Source organism: Talpa occidentalis, unplaced genomic scaffold (genome assembly GCF_014898055.3).
Source record: "Talpa occidentalis isolate TD23 unplaced genomic scaffold, MPIMG_talOcc4v2.1 talOcc4.10, whole genome shotgun sequence".
NCBI lineage: Eukaryota > Metazoa > Chordata > Mammalia > Eulipotyphla > Talpidae > Talpa > Talpa occidentalis.
The window spans coordinates 20,975,732-20,993,698 of NW_023600993.1; the positions used below are offsets into that span (position 1 = coordinate 20,975,732).

General features: G+C 34.9%; 1 protein-coding gene across 1 annotated transcript in view; it reads left to right on the top strand.

The window, feature by feature from the left end:
• ZCWPW2 (zinc finger CW-type and PWWP domain containing 2) overlaps positions 1 to 17,967 on the top strand; it is a 90,662-nt gene that overhangs the window by 60,339 nt on the left and 12,356 nt on the right. The window contains exons 7-8 of the mRNA XM_054699019.1: positions 15,836 to 15,894; positions 16,976 to 17,043. Coding sequence (XP_054554994.1) covers positions 15,836 to 15,894; positions 16,976 to 17,043 — 127 coding nt within the window. The remainder of the gene's footprint in view (positions 1 to 15,835; positions 15,895 to 16,975; positions 17,044 to 17,967) is intronic.

Below are 17,967 nucleotides of genomic sequence, written 5' to 3' on the forward strand. Positions count from 1 at the left end.
AATTTAAAAAATAAGGAAAGAATGAAAATAATGTACAAGGAAGACAAGTGGATTAGCTGATGGTGTGGCCTATTGTTTATTCTGAAAGACATTTGAATATGTATATGCTTAGGAAAAGCATATTGTGCAGGAGAGAGTATAAACTTATGAATGAGTCAAATCTGCCTTCAGGATCTTGTTCTGCTATGTAGTTGTTGTATAACCATAGGCAAGTTAACACCTCTGTACCTCATTCAATTAATTTCTGAAGAAGAAGAATAATAATGACATTTTATAATTGTTATAAAGGTTAATGTGAAAAGAAATTATCATAGCATATAGTTACTATATTTTAGCATGCACTTGTTTAATAAATGCTAGTACTTTTCCCCTTAGGAGGAGATAGGAAGTAAGGATTTAAATCAGGCTTGTAATAACATCATTGTTCCATTAAATAATTAAGTCTTTTGTTCGTCTCACATTTTGATTATGATTTAATTTTTTTTCTTAAGATTTATTTATTTATTTATTTATTCAAGCACTGGGTACAGTCAGAAGCGCGGGAGGGTGAGAGAATTCACCAGAGCCAGAGCGGGGAGCAGAGCAGGCAGAAGGACCGAAGTACACTGCTGAGGGGAGCAGCGGGCAGCAGGAGAGGTCTGCGCACCATGTGGGACCCTCCTCAGGTGGCCGGGGAGCAGCCAGGGATCGAACTGGCGCTGCAGAGGCTGCCGGCAGCTTCGTAACCCAGCGCTCAACCACTGCACCACCGGGGAGGCCCTATGATTTAATTTTTTAAAGTAGTAATGCTATAGCTGGAAAACATAATTTTTCAGATCACCTAAATGCTTCACATTAATTAAGCCAATTCTTATTAAATGATGCATTTATTTAGTCATTTCTATATACATATACACGCATATATGTGTGTATATATGGGTACATGTATACACATACATTTTTATATATATTTATAATACAATTTATTTATTTGCATTGCTTTATTCATAGAGTAAAGTGCCATTAATGTAATGTTTTCATTTATATAGTACATCAAACTTTTTCCCTAGTGTTTTGTGATTTTTTTTTTTACAGAGGCATGTTTTATTTATTTATTTGTTTGTTTGTTTGTTTGTTTATACATGCACTGGGTACAGTCAGAAGCGCGGGAGGGTGAGAGAATTCACCAGAGCCAGAGTGGGGAGCAGAGCAGGCAGAAGGACCGAAGTACACTGCTGAGGGGAGCAGCGGGCGGCAGGAGAGGTCTGCGTGCCAAGTGGGACCCTCCTCAGGAGGCCGGCGAGCAGCCGGGGATCGAACCGGTGCCGCAGAGGCCGCGGGCAGCTTCGCAACCCAGCGCTCAACTGCTGCGCCACCGGGGAAGCCCTATTTTTATTATTTTTAAGATATTTTAAAATTAGGTAGAATTTGAGAAAAATTACAGATATAAGACATCACTAGTTTTAATTTCATATTTGTAAGAGTAAATATTTTTAATAGTTTTACATTTTTTTCTGTGTATGTATAAATATGTACAAACAAATAATTATACTTTTGGGCCTCTCGTGGTGCAGCAGTTGAGCGCTGGGCTGTGAAGCTGCTTGCAGCCTCTTGCAGCACTGGTTCGATCCCCAGCTGCCGGCGAAGGTCCCACATGGCGCGCAGACCTCTCCTGCCATGCCCGCTGCTCCCCTCAGTAGTGAACTTCAGTCCTTCTGCCTGCTCTGCTCCCTGCTCTGGCTCTGGTGAATTCTCTCACCCTCCCACACTTCTGACTGTACCCAGTGCTTGCATAATAAATAAATAAATAAATAAATAAATAAATAAATCTTTTAAAAAATAATTATACTTTATTAACAAAAATAGAATCAACTGAACTCTACTTTTCTCTCATTATTTTGGATATTTTTTCAAATCAAAGATTTACCTAATCTTATGTGGCTGCATAATACTCATTTTATCAAAGTGTCCTAACTTATTGAATATGCTCCTCAGGATTATTCTGAATTTGCAAAACTACAAATAACAATGCAGCAAAATCATTGTATTCAAATATCTTTAAACATTTGTGTAAATATTTCTAAAGGAAAAGTTAGTAGACATGACTTGTTCCTCCAAAGAACAAACACATTTAAAATTTTGCAAAATAGCTAAACATGTTCCACCAAAACAACTAACTAAATAAAAAAATCACCAAACGTTATTGTACCTACACAAGTATCGTCATTTGCTTAAGGGACTGTCCAAACTGCCTTAACTTGCCAATTTTAGTTGTTACCAGTCTTTTTCTTTATAATTTGTTTTGCTTTATTTTAAATATAAAACAAATACATTAATGTTAGGGGGAGAAATCAAGGAAAACAAAAGTGTATAAATTGGAAAGTTCAAATCATTCTCCCTGTCACCCAACCTCCAATATTTCACTGTATTCAAATATAGAAATAAGCATCAAAAATAAATACATTTTAATACATTTCTGTAAAGATAGCAGCAAAGTAATTACTAGAAGAAGAATTGCTGGAGTAAAAGCTGTGGGTTCTTAAAAAAAATCTGATCATCAACACGAAAAATTAAGAAATTGTTTTGGATTGAAATAAACTAAGGTGGCGTAGCAACCAAATGGAATGTGAGATCCTGGCTTGAAATCCTGAAACAGTGAAAGGACATCAGTGGAAAAAATGGTGAAATTTGAATTAGGTCTCTAGTTTAGTTAATAGTGTTCTATACATGTTAATTCCCTGGTTTGATAATTATATTATGATTATGTCAAGGTTAGTATTAGGGAAAGCTGAGTAAAAGAAGTAGGGGAACTCTTGTGCTATTTATTGTCTCTATTATTTTCTGTATGAAGGAAGTTATTTCAAAATAAAATTTAAAAAGTTTAGTCAAATACTAGCAAGTTTCTCTGCAAAACACTTATATCTGAATACACTTATCAATGTGTATTGATTTTCCCACTATCTTGCCAGCTTTAGATACCATTAATCTTTGCATATTTGCCAAAATTTACAAGGGAATAGATACATCATTACTCTTTAATTTGATGGAACTTTTTATTACTTAGTGAGGTTCAGCATTTTTTATCTATTTTTGGACATTATATTTCTTCTGAAAAAGTATGTATTCATACCCTGCCCATTTCTTTAATGGTTATTTTTTTTTGGATTGATTTGTAAGGTTCCCTCTTTAGTTACTACTATTTTTTCAATATATTGCAAACATTTTTTCCAGTTTTCATTTAAAATATTCTGTAGCTCTTTTGGTATACTTATATAGTGATTTTTTTTTCTTTTAGGGCTTTAATGGCAATGCTTTAAAGACTTTCATTAATATAGAATGTTTATAGAATGAAATAAGACCAGTAGCTTACAACACATAAAAATTAACTCTAATTGGATTAAAGACTTTGATGTAAGACCGAAACTATAAAATACATAGACGAAAACATGTAAAACACCCCACGGCATTGGCTTCACTGGTATCTTTGTGGATTCATCTCCAACTGCAAGAGAAACAAGAGAATATAAACATATGTGAGTATATCAAACTAAAAGAGCTTCTGTATGATAAAAGAAAGTGTCATTAAAACAAAGACACCTACTGAATGGGAGAAAATATTTGTACATCATACATCTGACAAAGGGCTGATATCCAAAATCTACAGAGAACTCATACATATCAACAAAATGAAAACAAAGAATCAAATCAAAATGTGGGCAGAAAAGCTAAGTAGGCACCTCTCCAAAAAAGACTCCAAATGACCAACAGACGTATAAGAAAAATGTTCATCATCTCATACTAGGAGGGAAATACAAATCAAAGTCACAATGAGATACCATCTAAGGCCTATGAAAATGTCCCATATCAAAAAGGCCAGAAACGGGGCCTCCCTGATGGCACAAGGGGATAAGCACAGCACTGTGAAGCTATCTGCAAGCTCTACAGCATGAGTTTGATCCCTGGCAAGCCAAGGAGCAAACCACATGGCGTGGCAGGCCTCTCATCTCGCCCGCTGCTCCCCTCAGCAGTATATTTTAGATTCCTCTCCTGTCACATGTTTTGGATGGTTTCCTTAGAATAATTCCCAGTAGAAGAATTAGTGGAAAAGGGATAGAAACTTAAAGTGAATTTGTTATACACTTAGCAGTAGTGCATGCAAATGTCACAATCTTCCACAGGTATTATAGTAACAGTACTCTTGCCAGTTTACATATCATACTTTGTTGTTTTAATCTGCATTTCTTTGGCTTGAGGCAAATTGTATATGGGTTCTTAATATTATATAAGCTCTGTTTTATAATAATAATAATAATACATTAATTTTTTGTCATAGTTTGATATGCTTTCAATGTATCATTTTCTATATTTTCCCCCTCAGAAGATGAAAGATAAATACTTGCTTGTGGTCACATATACATTTATGAGCTTTTTAATTTATTTAATTATTTTTAATAGTACAAACTTCTTCATAGCTAATAGTGTAGAGGAGTAAGAGGGAGGACATCTAGAGATAGACTGTTGAGGTGTCTGTCATGTACTAGCTCTATCCCTTGCTAGTAGTGTGAACTTAAGTTAGCTGCTTAACTCTCTAACCTCTCATTTTCTTCCTGTTAGGTGGGAAGAATGAAAGTATTATAAAATAAGGATTGCTCTGACGAACTATGTAAAGCATAGAACTTAGGAAACACTTCAAAAATATTAACTATTATTATGGGAGTATGGATTTATTTTTAAAGGTGGTACAAGGATTGGGTATAAAAGAATATATGTAACTTTCAAATGATGGAGTGATGGAGTTCAAGACATATTACCCCACAATATGGCACGTATGCATATGGAATATTTCAAGCTGAGGGAATTTGTGAAACAGCAAGTACAGGAAGGATTTGCTGACCTATCCCTGAAGCAGGTCACAAGAACTTCATGTAAGAGGTGTCATCCATATACTCAGAGGAAGGGAGACTTCTCTTCAAAGAAGAAACACAAAGAAGAATCTGGAACAAAGGAACAGACCTGCTGTTTGCCAGTTTACTACACTTAGTTCATACCCTTTCATGTTGTCTCACATTTCCTCATTTCCTCACAACTTTCGTTCTTTGTTAAATCTAGCATTTATGTCTCTCAGGTTGTCTTTGGCCTTCATTTCCTGATGAAGGCTCCTGTCTCACATAAATCTCATATTAAATAAATTTCTGTGCTTTTCTCTTCTGAATCTGTCTATTGTTATAGGGGGCCCAAATAAGAACTTAGAAGGATAAAAGGAGAAGATACTTTTCCTCCCCTACAATCAGGAGTTATCACAATACTATTTGTTGACTAATAAATAATCTTTCCCTTACTAATTGTTTTAAATCTTATTTATAATATTTAATGTACCTTTTTCATAATTTAACACAGCATTTAACATGTCAAAAAGATCTCTTTGTTTCTGTTCCTGTGTCTGGTCTTAAAATGACTACCAAATAGCCTTTTTTTTTTTTAAAGATTTATTTATGAACCGGGGTACAGGCGTGTGAGGGTGAGAGGATTCACCAGAGACGGAGTGGGGAACAAAACAGGCAGACTGACAAAATACACTGCTGAGGGAGTAGTGGGCAAGACAGGAGAGGTCTCCTGCACCATGTGGGATTCTCGCCGGCCGGGATGGAACCCGCACTGCAGAGGCTGCGGATAGCTTCTCAGTGCAGCACTCAACCACCTGCGCCACCAGGGAGGCCCAGTTGCTTTAATTTTTTAACTTTAATGTGTGGATTGGTGATCCTTCATTACCCTTTGTATGTATATATGCAAATATGCATTTTACAATTTTTAGTATATTATGATGTCTTGATATTTTTGAAAATCTGTCTGGAGAGGGACTGTCCCTCTCTGGGCTAGCCAATTCTTAGAGATAGAAAAAGGGCACATCTTTCAAATGAAAATCAACAAATCCCAAACCCATATCCCCCAACCATCTTATCCAACTCTCAAACACCAAGTCATTATTTCTCCAGCCCTAAATTGTCTCAGGGCCAGATACAGGCAACTGGAGACCACTCTATAAACCAGAGCCCTCCAGAACTGTTGAAATGAGCCAGTTCTAAACTTTTTACCCTATCTATTTGTATTCCCATGGAAACCTCAGTAAAGACACAATTTAAATAGTTTTAACACACAGGTCACTTTATTATTAGTCAAGTCCCAAGAAATATTCTGTTAAGATAATGATTGTATGTGGAAAATCCATGTGCTAATCAGAGAAATTACATGTTTATAATTACTAAATGCACCCATGTGGAAACTTAACATTTCCTTATTAATTTTTCTTTAGTTTTTTCTATGTAGAATTTTATGTGTTTACGTAGAATTTTACATGTTTATAATTTAGGCTATCCAATATATTACAACTAATTTTAAAAGGATCTCTTTTTCATTTTGTTTTCTAAAATTTTTTGGTTTCTATAGAGAAATTATGTGTATATCTGCATTCTTCCCCTAACACTTTATTTTTATTAGTACCAGTTGTTTACTTACACTGCATTCAAAGGCAACATTAATCACCCTTCTCTTGATTTATACACGTATGAATGAGGAATTTTGGTTCTTGCATTTCCTGGTGAAAAAATATTTTTCCCCAAAATTGTTACAGAAGCTCTACATAATAAGCAGGAAATTTTCACTAGCCTTATTGCAGCATAAGCTGCTTGTATTTTATGTCTAGCTGTCTGGATACTTGTGTTAGCTAATAAGCTAGTTAATAATATGGAATTCATATATTGCAACTCACTTGGTTCACTTAGCTGTATGTGCATTTTCCCCCACAGATAAAGGTTATGATAGATCCCTACTGCTGGCTCCTAGCTCCAGGCAGAGAGAAAACCCTGAAAAGAATATAAGTAGAGGAACCCTTGGGAAATGTCACTGTTAGGCTTCAAAGCCTTTTTAAGTTTCCTTTCAGGGGTCTCCCTGGTGGTGCACAGGGTTAAGATCCAGCACTATGAAACTGTCCACAGCCACTGCAGCACAAGTTGGATCCCCAGCCAGAGAGGTGACCCACATGGTGCAGCAGACCTCTCTTGTCTCGCCCACTGCACCCCTCAGCAGTGTATTTCAGTCAATCTGTATTTCAGTCATTTTTCAAAATGTTAGTAATTAGTTATATTTAATTGTGTGATCCTTTTAATTCTTTTATGTAGTTGAAATTTAAATACAGTGAAATGCACAGATCTTCAGTGTAATTTCTTGAGTTTTCTCATACACCCAGTAACTACCATCCCTCATCAAAATAGATTTTCAACCCCACAAAAAAGCTTTTTTTTTAAAGATTTATTTATTTATGCATACAAGAGCTGGGGTACAGGCCAGAGGTGCAAGGGGTGAGAGGATCCACCAGAGACAGAGTGGGAACAGCACAGGCAGACTGACTGAAATACACTGCTAAGGGGAGCAGCGGGCGAGACAGGAGAGGTCTGCCATGCCATGTGGGTTTCTCCCCGGCTGGCCGGGGATGGAACTTGTGCTACAGAGGCTGTGGATTGCTTCACAGTGCAGTGCTTAACCCCTTGCGTCACTAGGGAGGCCCTCAAAAAAGTTTTCTAATCTAAATTTTAAAATGTAAACACACTATGACGTGCATTTGCATTCTCAAATACATATAAATATAAACTACTATAGAAAATTGTCCATTTATTACTTTCAATCATCAGTGGAAACCTTAACATAGGAAGTTTTCTTTATACTAACTTCAATTAACTTGTGCTTAAAATCTGCAGAGGAAAACTACAACTGCAAAGTAGAAACGGCCTTCTAGGGGAGTGATTTTTAACTAGGATTCTGTAGTAACTTAGTAACTAAACCAGCTTGATTAGGTTGCAATTTATAGAAACTCTATAGGATAACTATTTGAAGTAAAATATGAAAATTAGACTAAATGGATTTGTCTCAGAGAATCAAAGCCTTTCTATACCATTGATGAGAGCAAGTGAAGATGCCTTGATGCAGAGAACCTATTTTCTGCTGTGAATATTTACAGTTGCTCTTCAAATTTAAATTCTACTTTTGGACTATACACTAACTTTTTTTTTTTTTTAAATTTCACTTTCAGTTCATGGATGTGACTTAAATGATCTTCTAGAGTTCCAGTCAGATGGGCAATAGGAGTGGGAGGAGCTAGGGAGAAGAGCAGAAATGTGCACCGGGGTGTGTGGGTAGCAGAGTTGAAAACTGTTTTTCCTTTCCTCAAGATTAACAAGTTTCCAAGAGTGAGGCCATGCTATTCTTCCAAGTTCACAGGGCTTGTAGTGGGAAAGATGTTCATAACAGTTGGCTAAAAAGGGAAGCTTTTCTTCACAGGACTACTGGGCTGCCTGTGGTTGCCTGGTTGCAGTTTTTGAGGGGGTGCTGCAGAGGTGGAAGTGGAAAGGGGTTTTGGTGGTGCCTTCCTAAACCAGTGATTTGTCCCAGTGCAGAGCTTTATCTGAGAAAGTGAATGATTCAGTGATGCAGATTAGGTGCTTGCTAAATGAAAATTCATGTTTATCAGTAATTTTCTCCCTACTTTAAGAAGTGTTTTCATTTCTGATTACTGAAAAGCAAACAAGTATCATATTTGAATGTCACCATTTATAATAATAGATGTTTTGTGTTAATTTTTACATCTATATTTGTAATTCCAATTTAAAAATTCACTCAGGATAGTCATTTTTTGGAATTTGAGTTTAGTTATATTTAAAATCTGATGTTACTGATTCCAGACATTCAAAACTTTCCAACCAAAACTCTCCATGTTTTCTATGTTGCACTTTAATTTTATGTCAGAAGACAATAAGAAGAATTCTACAAAATGTAATTGCTTTCTTGTAAAAGATAAAAACCTTTTTGAGTGCCAGTTACCATATGAAGTTTCCAGGTGATATCTTTTGTTATTTGGTACTAAAAATTGTGATATGCAGCTTTATTCAATTTATTTTGCTCACTTTTTTCATTACAAGTATAATCCTTTCTCTGTGATCCAGAGAAACTTAAGTCATATCTCCCAAATCAAGCTACATACAAAATGAATCTGAGTTTGTTTTAAAGTTTGGATTATTTCTTATTCACCATTACTTTCCTCATATCATACCATTGAGAGCAAAAACATTATTACTGGTTGATGCTGAATAGTACTTAATATGACATACAATAGAAATTTGAATAATGAGTATGTATTTTATAGATTGTCACTATTGCACCAGACATTAAATGATTTTTCCATGCCTAATAGTAATAACTACTCCTTTCCTATTCACAAAAGGAAGATGTTATCACTGGAAAAAACACAATGCAAGTGAAAATTAGTGGAATTTAATTATATTAAAATTAATCTATAATTTAATATTTATAAACATTTGGTTTCTTCCTATAAGTCTTTTGACTTTCCATTTATGTCAGACCTATAAGTTACTAATTTTTAATTCTTTTAAATTATAATGACTCTGAGGTTTTATTTATCTTTATTTTGTGTTTTGTTTTAAATATATTCACTTTATTCCAAAAAAATAATTTGCTATTTTGTGAATGTGTGTATTGGGTACACATCTTACATCTGTACTCGCACACATACTGGGAATCATAGTCACCCATATACAGCAAAGGAAGGTGTATATTCCACATCCTTCCATGAATCTAAGTGCAAGCATTCTTTTTCAACCTCAGAAATCATCATAGTTGATAAAGACTTGAATCCAGGTGAAATTTTTAAAAATTATGAATTGTGAAAATTTAAAAAATTTTTTGAATTGTGCTACTATGTAGGGTCTGCCTATTCCTGTGTAGAAGAGAGATCTTTGCATTATGTGCAAGGTAAATATTCAGAACATTTGACAGTAACCTGCAGGTTAAAGAATCAGGCTAGTTATACTTACTATTGAAGTCAATGGCAAGAAAAATGGTAAACCAGATAATGAAGCTCTCAGCATTCATTCTTTGTCTAGAAAAAAAATGTAACTAACATGGAGTGTTCTATGTGCATCAACTTTTTGGAATATAATCAAAATTTGTGGATATTAGAAAGTCTTCCTTAGAAACCTTATCTTCTCCCAACAGTCTTCTTGCTAAAATATCCAGTGACTTTAGAAAAACACATGCACAAATAGGAAATGTTTTCAGTAGGCTTGGATTTTTTGACAGTCTCTAATTTGAGGCCAAATGATCTAACTTACTGGCTTCTTTCAATAGACAAACAACTGTGCCATAAATTCTGCTTTTTGTGGTGTTTTTCCCTTCTTGGACACTTGTTTCAATTAGCCCTAGTATTATTCTTAGGCTCCGTATAGATATGAGTGAAATCCCTCCTGAATTTCTGTGTTCTATCCCTGGGATTGATAAAGACAATTTAAAAAACTAAGTGTAAGACTAAAAATGAAGCACATAACCTTAGAGTTCCTTGAAGCGTGCTATAAGTTATCTTCAGCCAGGATTGGGAAGTTATAATGAAGGTCTTTCATGCCTTATATTTATGGTGGTCCAGTGGTCAACTTCTGTTTTTAGGAAAAGTAGTCCCCTTGACTGAACTCACTGCCTGAATACAGACTCCAGTGTTTTCTCTGGTAATCCCCTCAGAGCAGAGAAACCCACAGTGCTTTAGTGTGAACTTACAGTGGCTGAAGAGATAATGCAGGGGACAAAAGGGTATCTAGGCCCCATATTTCCAGAGACTAATCTCTGATATTGTCTGAATTTCACAGGAATACTGAACTCTGCTCAACATTAACTAGACTGAAGCATGTGGTAGTTGATTGATATTTATGAAAGAAATACTAGATTTGTATTCCTCTCTGATAAAATCATGTTTAATATAGAGCTAGAAAATGATTATTTTAAACCTTTTCTTTTTTCAAAGAAGTGTTAAAAGCAGGCCTCCCCGGTGGCACAGCGGTTGAGCGCTGGGTTGCGAAGCTGACCACAGCCTCTGTAGCACCAGTTCGATCCCTGGCTGCTCCCCGGCCACCAGAGGAGGGTCCCACATGGCACGCAGACCTCTCCTGCCGCCCGCTGCTACCCTCAGCAGTGTACTTCGGTCCTTCTGCCTGCTGTGCTCCCCGCTCTGGCTCTGGTGAATGCTCTCACCCTCCCGCTCTTCTGACTGTACCCAGTGCTTGCATAAATAAATCTTTAAAAAAAAAAAGTGGTAAAAGCAATCATTATCTAGGCCCAGATATTCAATTATTTGTACTCTCCAAATATTTACATGAAGCAATAACCATTATTTACAATGCTGCATGAAATTAATTTTCATCCTTATTCCAAGCATATTTTCCCAAGAGATATCCAAAGGGAAATGAGGATATTTGTTTTTCCTCCTGTGTGATAACTTTTGACATGGAATTTGTGTATATTATCAAGGCACAGAAATTTTTGGAAGTCCTGTCAAAGTAGGCAGTGCTTTTGTGATTGTTGACTGACAATCTTGAAAGAAGTTAAAAACACAGTTATATCTTCAATGAGCATTAAAAAAAAAATCAGAATTTTATGTTCTCATACTTACTACAGCAAACAAACTTATTATTCTTGTTAAAAATAAAAACGTTTTCATTTATTTATTTTTTAAGATTTTTTTTTATTTATACAAGAACTGGGGTACCGGCCAGAGGTGCAGCGGCAGGGCGTGGTGGGGGGGGGGAGAGAATTCACCAGAGACAGAGTGGGGAGCAGAACAGGCAGACTGACTGAAGCACACTGCTGAGGGGAGCAGCGGGCGAGTCAGGAGAGGTCTGCCATACCATGCGAGGGTCTCCCCAGTTGGCCGGGAATCAAACTTGCCCTGCAAAGGCTGTCCACAGCCTCACAGTGCTGTGCTCAACCCGCTGTGCCACTGGGGAGGCCCACATTTTCATTTATATGAATTGTGACTTAAGGAAATGGGCAATGTCAAATCAGTTTATGTTGATTATATGAATCTGGAATAAAAACAGTTCTTAAGGTTTTTCTGACCTTTGCAATGAAAGAAATTCTACCATCTGCCATTCCAGTGAGCAATCCTAATTGTCATTAAATATATAAAAATTTATATATATATTTAATAAATGAAAGTCACTCTTATACATGTAAATCTTTATTTTTTATATCTTAACAAGAAAGATTTGATGCTTGCTTTGGTTTCTTTAAAAAAAAAAAAGATACATATATAGCATTATATCTGTGTGGACACACATGGCTTTGACCAGCGCCTGGATAACTTATGTTTGCTTAAGAGTCTTCTGACTTAGCCATTTTTAGCATTATTTAATAAAAAAGAAGATTCCCCAAAAGCAGAATGGCCATTTAATAATAAAATATTTTAGTAAGGATATACTTTATACCAATCTCTAGTAGATAATAGAATTGTCAAGTGACTTACTGATAGTCATATAGCTAGTAAGGGCCAGAGTTTGCATTCAAATCCTGATCTTATCATTCCAATTCTTCTTCATCACATCTTACTTTATCAAAGACTTGGAGCACAGCACATTGTGGCAAATATTGACAAGTTCATTTTAACCTCTATGGACTATTTAACAAAGTAGAAAAATAACTTATTGTCTCTAACATAAATCTCCTGAATTTATAGTAGCTGTTTCACAATATTTCTTTTCATACCTATAAAATAAATTGTACTTTGTTACTTTAATCTTATTCCCTTTTAAAGCCCTTTTACTTCATATGCAAATATGCATATAACAAGCTAAATTTTTTTTTTAAGATTTATTTATTTATTTATACAAGCACTGGGTACAGTCAGAAGTGCGGGAGGGTGAGAGAATTCACCAGAGCCAGAGCAGGGAGAACAGGCAGACAGACAAAATACACTGCCGAGGGGAGCAGCGGGCGGCAGGAGAGGTCTGTGTGCCATGTGGGGCCCTTGCCTGGTGGCTGGGGATGGAACTGGTGCTGCAGAGGTTGCGGGCAGCTTCACAAGCTAGTGCTCATCTGCTGCGCCACCGGGGAGGCCCACTTAAGCTAAAATTTAATAACAAGATAAAATAATAGCTTTACATGCTCTACAGAAGGAGATCAGCATTTGAGACTATGATATGCCTGTGTATTTTACGTATATTTTATGTACCATATTTTTATATACCACACACATACACAGTACTGAAAAAATATTTTAATATTGCCTTTAGGTTAAAGACCACAAAAAGAGGAACACTTAGTCTTTACATCATATTAATATGAATTCCCTGAGTGTTTTACACAACCTTCCTTGAATGATTATTAAGGTATTTAAGTTGTTTAATAATGCTTTGAGTGTTATTAAATTCAGCCTTCTTCTCATTATAGTTAATGCTTTTGAATGTACAATGTGACTAGCACTCTGTTAGGTGCTAAATATTTACAATATTGAAAAAATTTTACCTACTCTTGTAGTCTAGAGGCTTGATTCAAGATGATTAAAATCAACATCAGTGAAACAAGAAATTACTGACTTTAGCAGATTAAATTAAGAAGAAATGAAACAAAAGAACTTAACATTTGGAAGTTACATTGAGGTTCATTCAGTCTTAGACACTGCGGATTAAGTTTATAATTTTTTAAAATGTCTAAATCTACAACAATGACATCCAGAATTGACAGTTACAGTAATACCATTTTTTATTATGATGGTATTTGTGTTAATCCTGAATTTTTCTCAACATTTATTCATTAATTTATTCCACAAACACTTCATGTGCTCCTGTAGCGTACAAGGTATGGCATGAAGAAGGTATATTAACCAGTTAAAACTTTGATTTAAATGATGTAGATCATAACGCATTGTGGAAAGGTTCATGGGAGATGGAATAATACATATGTAAATTGGTTGCAAATTTTAGTCATTTGGGGGGTTTTGATTTTTTACTTTATTATATTTTAATCAATGAATGGGTCTGTAAAATAGATGTTGTTTTAACATTTGTTTAAACTTTCTTTTTGACCCAATGGGTGATCAAATTTGTAAATGTTTCAGACTTGAAAACAGTATGAATTCTTTAATTCTTCAGTGTTGAGTTTGATAGTGTTTATTAGATTGTTCATTATTTGTGTTAATTGAACTCTATTTCTTTACAAACTTTTGTGTTCTCTTTACTATTTTTTTAATGAAAAGTGAATTAAAATATCCCATTTTAAACTCACCAGTTTCTACATGTAATTCTGCCTGTTTTCACTTTGTATGTTTTCAGGTTAAGATTTTAGATATAATCAGGTTTAGGATTATACTTTCTGGATGAATTATTTCTCTTGGAATTAAATAATAATGACTTTTTGTTTCTGATCATGCTGTTTGTTTATTATTATTATTATTTTTTTAAAAATTTATACCATAGGTTTTTTATTTTTTTTAATTAAAGATTTATTTATTTATACAAGCACTGGGTACAGTCAGAAGCACGGGAGGGTGAGAGAATTCACCAGAGCCAGAGCAGGGAGCACAGCAGGCAGAAGGACTGAAGTACACTGCTGAGGGGAGAAGCGGGCTGCAGGAGAGGTCTGCACACCATTGTGGGACCCTCCTCCAGTGGCCGGGGAGCAGCCAGGGATCGAACCCGTGCTGCAGAGGCTGCGGACAGCTTTGCAACCCAGCACTCAACCACTGCGCCACCGGGGAGGCCCTGCTGTTTGTTTTTGCCTTCACATCACTTTTTATACTGAAATATTGCTACATTGGTTATAGTTATTGTTACTGTTCCTTTTGTTAATAATCATTGGTGTAATATAGCCTATTTCCTTACTCTTAACTTAGTTCTAAATGATTACATTCATAAAAATATACTTTTATAGAGATAAGATATCCACTAATTCACTTTTTTAAAGTATACAATTCAATGGTTTTTAGTTTATTCACATATGCGGCCAATAATACTAATTTTAAAACATATTTTCATTATCCCAAAATGAAACCCCATATCCATTAGCAATCACTGCCCACTTCTTCCCCCTCACCAATCTCTGGCAATGACAAATCTGCTGCTCTCTCTCTTTGGATTTGTATTTTCTGGACATTTTAGATAAATGGATCATACATGTCTTTTATTTCTGACTTTTATCACTGATTTCATTTTTTTACATTCATACATCATAACAATTTCAAGATTCATCCTGAATTTGATTTTTAATCAAATCAAATTTTAACTTGAAGTTGTAGTTTGTTTCAGTACTTCATTTTTTTTAAAGGCTGAATAACATTCCATTATATATATACCACATATCACATAATATGTAATCTACCCATTGATGGACATTTGAGTTGCTGCTACTTTTTTATTAGTATGACTAATGCTGTTATGAACATTCATGTTCAGTTTCTTGTGGGGTGAAATGTTTTCATTGCTGAATCATGGTAAATCTACATCTAATGTTTTGAGACTACCATTTTTACATATTCACCAGCAATGTATGAAGTTTCCAGTTTTTCTATATCACTTATCTTGTCTTTTCTCAGACATTAAAAACCACAAACCCAAGGTCTTTTTATCTTATCCTGGTATAAATTCCTTGTGGGCTTCATTCAACTATAGTTCCCACCGATATATCTTTGCATTCCACGTTTCTGGCCTCTGAATATTTCTTTTCCTTTCTTTAAAGGTCATATATGTGTTAAAACTTTGAAGTTGTTTTCACTTAGTATTTTTTTGTAGTTGAGAAAGTGAGGAAGGGGCCATGGAGACAAAAGATTTGTATTGGATCAGTCTGCCATTTAAATTTGTGTAGATCACTGCAGTTGCAGTTACTATGAAGTGGGTGACTTAGAGTTACAGGTATTGCTTAGGTTAGAGGCCAGAGTTTCTCTTCTGGGCTAAATTTCTCAGCCTACATAGCACCCATTATTATATAGTCCCTTGTGAACTAATTCATCTTTATTTTTGTTGTGATTTTACAGATGCAAGTTTCTAAAAATAATACTGAAAAGAGAAACCCCAAATTTAGAAAAAGGAAAAGGTATGCATTTTTAAATTAAAAAGTTTTATGATAAAATTTAAATATATATGTGTGTATATATTATATTCATTATTAAAGCAAATCTTTTTTTATTTTGCTCATCTAAGAAACATTATATTTTAAAATTTCCAAAAGGATTTAGTAAAGTGATAGGTAGTAGTGTTAGAACTGTGGAGAATGTTTTCTGTTTATACAAATTTATTGAACCAGAACTATCAAAGATTAGTATCAGGTGATCAAACAGATGAAAAGCAGGTTTCTAGTTTAAAAATAGGTAATGCAAACTAGCAGACTTCATACTAAACTAATAAGCCACTGATGATAAGTTTAATGTTTATCATTGAACCTGCCATGTACTTTATTTTTTTAATCAATGGTGATTTGTGCTGGGTTAAAAGGATTCCTATTCAAAGACAAAGATTGACCCTAATACACAGACTTTCTCTTCTTCTTTGTACTTTTTCAAAAGATGAATAATTAAATTTTTAAAAGGGACTTTCACTGTCTTATCTCAGTTACACTTCACAGTAACTCCATCAAATTGGCAGGGGTTGTATCATAATTATCTCCAATTAAAAGATGAAGAATATGTGGCCTAGAGAAGTTAAGTGGCTTTTTCAAGATCTTATAGTTAGAAAATTTATTTGAAAACATGTATTCTGACTAAATAAGAAAGAGTGTAACGGAAAAAGCATGGATTTTTCAGTCTGTTAAAGTTTACTTTTGTCATGATCTACCATTTATCTATGTTGTCAAATTTTCTAGTTTATCAGAGCCTCAGTTTCTTTATAAACCATTACTTAGTAGGTTTTTTGGGAAAGGATTATATGAAAAAGTCCACGTAAGGTACTTGTTAGATAGTTAGTGCTTTTCACTCAGTGAAGAACTTAAATCAATTTATTCCCCTTTGGTTTTTTCATGATACCATGCTGTCCTACTTACTTTATGAAACAACCAATAAAAAGTACCCTAAGATAAGAAATATATATTCCTACACTGCAATTACTGATGAATATACATGAGTGGTCATTTAAATATACGTGATTGATCTTTTGAAACTAATCTGTCATTCTTTTTCTAGGAAAACCATTTTAAAATCCTCTTTTGAAAATATTTGTTCAGATGATGCTTTATCAAAGGAAAACATGGGTATGTGAAGGCCTGCTTTTAGTTGTTTCCCTTATATTTAATCTCACCAAATATCGTTGTAATCATTTGATAGGGGGAAAATGCTGTTTTACATATATATTTATATAGATATATGAGAAGCATAGTGGGTAATTTTTGGTATTGATTCATATATCAATGTTTTTCAAAATTGTCTTTCTATTTCCTTGAATTAAATTTTCTCTGTCTTTACAATATATTTAATTTTTTTTAGATAAAGCTCCAGCAATTGTGGGAGAAAATATAAGCATCAGTACATTTCAATTCAGACTGCTCCACTCCAAATTTATTGGGGTCCTAGGGTGCAAAAGAGAGAAAGAAGAACAGTAGCCTGGGGCTTCCCACTGAATTAATTGCCATTGGTATTAGAACACAGTAGGGTGAATATGGGATGCAGGGAATAGGTTTTCATTTTCAAAAGCAATGTACTGATAATGTACTCTTCCTAGATCATCATTTGTCCTAAAAAGCAGGCAAAGGTTTATTTGCAAGATGGAACTTTGGCATCAATGCAAAGAGATTTTAAAGCCCATTAAATCCCAAGAAGTATTTGCGCCATATTCCCACTTCCGGGTAGACATTCCATATCCTCTGGTACTGCATTTCAATTGATGTAATAAGTCATTAATTTATAGTGTCATACATGAAAGGAAAGCAGACAGAGGAAGGATGGAGTAGTTATTTAGAAAAAAGAAAACCATTTGCTCCTCTCCTAAACCACTGTAAAATTCTGTTGCTTCTCTTTTTTAAACACATTCTGCTAATTAAGTTTCCTTTTCTTGGCTATTTTTCCCTTTGCCTCACATAATCATTTCAAATATGCCTGTGAAAAGGCAAAAGTCAGTTTATCCCTGCACAGACTTCCCACTAGGAGCCCTAGCACTGCAGTTTAAGGTTCCAGTGTTA